A 1,638-nucleotide genomic window follows, 5' to 3' on the forward strand; every position below is an offset into this window, starting at 1 on the left:
TCAAAAGAGGGCGGGAGGACAAACCTCAGACATTGGTGCTGTTGCATATGGAATATCTGTGTTAGCAATAGGGATAAATCTATGACCACAGGAAATCCTAGTTAAGATAAAGTTTTTAAAAAATATTAGATTACCTAAGACTTAAGTGGAGACTGAGTAAATCTGGAGGAGTGGAGTGGGGTCTAGAAGATAGGCTTTATGTGAGCAAATACCAATACCTTGGTGTGAACACTTACCCCAAATTCACCGCTAAATCATTGCGGAAAAAATGACACCATGGGTGCCATATTAATTAAAGAAAATTTTTGATCAATTTGTGATCCTTTTCTTTCTCTTTCCTGCCACCTGTTCTCACTCACACCAGCCAGACAATGCAACTACGTTAGGAAGGAAAGTCTCTCTGATCCCTCCATCCCAAGATCTCTGGACGTGACCACGCTGGCTTTGTCCCTTGGAGTCCACCCTCATGGCCAATTCTTCCCGGGTCACTGAGTTCCTGCTGCTCGGTTTCTCCAGCTTTGGCGAATTGCAGCCTGTGCTCTTTGTGCTCTTTCTCGGCCTCTACTTGATCATCCTGAGTGGAAACTTCACCATCATCTCCGTCATCCACCTGGACCGCAGCCTCCACACGCCCATGTACTTCTTTCTCTGTGTCCTGTCCACCTCGGAAGTCTTCTACACAATTGTTATCCTGCCCAAGATGCTTATTAACCTGCTCTCTGTCCTCAGGACACTCTCCTTCATCAGCTGTGCCACACAGATGTTCTTCTTCCTTGGCTTTGCTGTCACGAACTGCCTGCTTCTGGGAGTTATGGGTTATGACCGCTACACTGCCATCTGCCAGCCTTTGCGCTACCCCGTTCTCGTGAACTGGAGGGTGTGTGCACAGCTGGCAGCAACTTGTATTGTCAGTGGCTTCCTGATATCTCTGGTGGGAACGACATTGGTCTTCAGCCTCCCTTTCTGTGGCTCCAACAGGGTCAACCACTACTTCTGTGACATCTCCCCAGTCATTCAACTTGCCTGTGCTGAAACCTACATCAACGAGCTGGTCATCTTCATCGGTGGTGTCCTGGTGCTTGTTGTGCCCTTGATCTTCATCTGCATCTCTTATGGCTTCATAGTCCACACCATCCTGAAGATCCCATCTGCTGATGGCAAGCGAAAAGCCTTCTCCACTTGCGCCTCCCATCTTATTGTGGTCATCGTCCACTATGGCTGTGCCTCCTCCGTCTACCTGCGGCCCTCAGCCAAATATTCATCAGATAAAGACAGTCTGGTGACAGTGACCTACACCATTGTCACCCCACTGTTGAACCCTATGGTATACAGCCTTAGGAACAAAGATGTACAGCTGGCCATTCGGAAAGTGATTGGGAAGACTGCGGTTTCTCTTAAGACTTTATAGTTGGACTGTGTTCCCACACGTTTGAGTGGAATGTGTCACTAAGTGTTCAAGTCATGATAGCCTCTGGGAATATCTGTCAGTATAATGTGCGGCCTTGGACCACTTGTGTGATGTTGCAGGGTCTAAATGCTCTCTGACGTAAAGCAGACAATAGGAAAAGACAATGTGTCTTTTCAAGGCTGCTGTAAGGATGAAAGGGGGATAGCATAGCATCTGCAGCTCTCCTCCTT

At 47.7% G+C, this 1,638-nt stretch overlaps 1 protein-coding gene across 1 annotated transcript; it reads left to right on the forward strand.

Annotated features, from left to right (window-relative positions):
* The first annotated feature begins 466 nt into the window (after window positions 1-466).
* LOC129515129 (olfactory receptor 10R2-like) lies at window positions 467-1,408 on the forward strand. Its single transcript, XM_055333858.1, has one exon. It carries the CDS (start codon window positions 467-469, stop codon window positions 1,406-1,408), a length of 942 nt encoding a protein of 313 aa, XP_055189833.1.
* Window positions 1,409-1,638: the final 230 nt, after the last annotated feature.

This window comes from Nyctereutes procyonoides, unplaced genomic scaffold, assembly GCF_905146905.1.
Source record: "Nyctereutes procyonoides isolate TBG_1078 unplaced genomic scaffold, NYPRO_anot_genome, whole genome shotgun sequence".
Classification (NCBI taxonomy): domain Eukaryota; kingdom Metazoa; phylum Chordata; class Mammalia; order Carnivora; family Canidae; genus Nyctereutes; species Nyctereutes procyonoides.

Bases quoted from the DNA above. Each gene is read 5' to 3' on its own strand.
- LOC129515129 (XM_055333858.1), top strand. From the start codon at position 467: ATGGCCAATTCTTCCCGGGTCACTGAGTTCCTGCTGCTCGGTTTCTCC.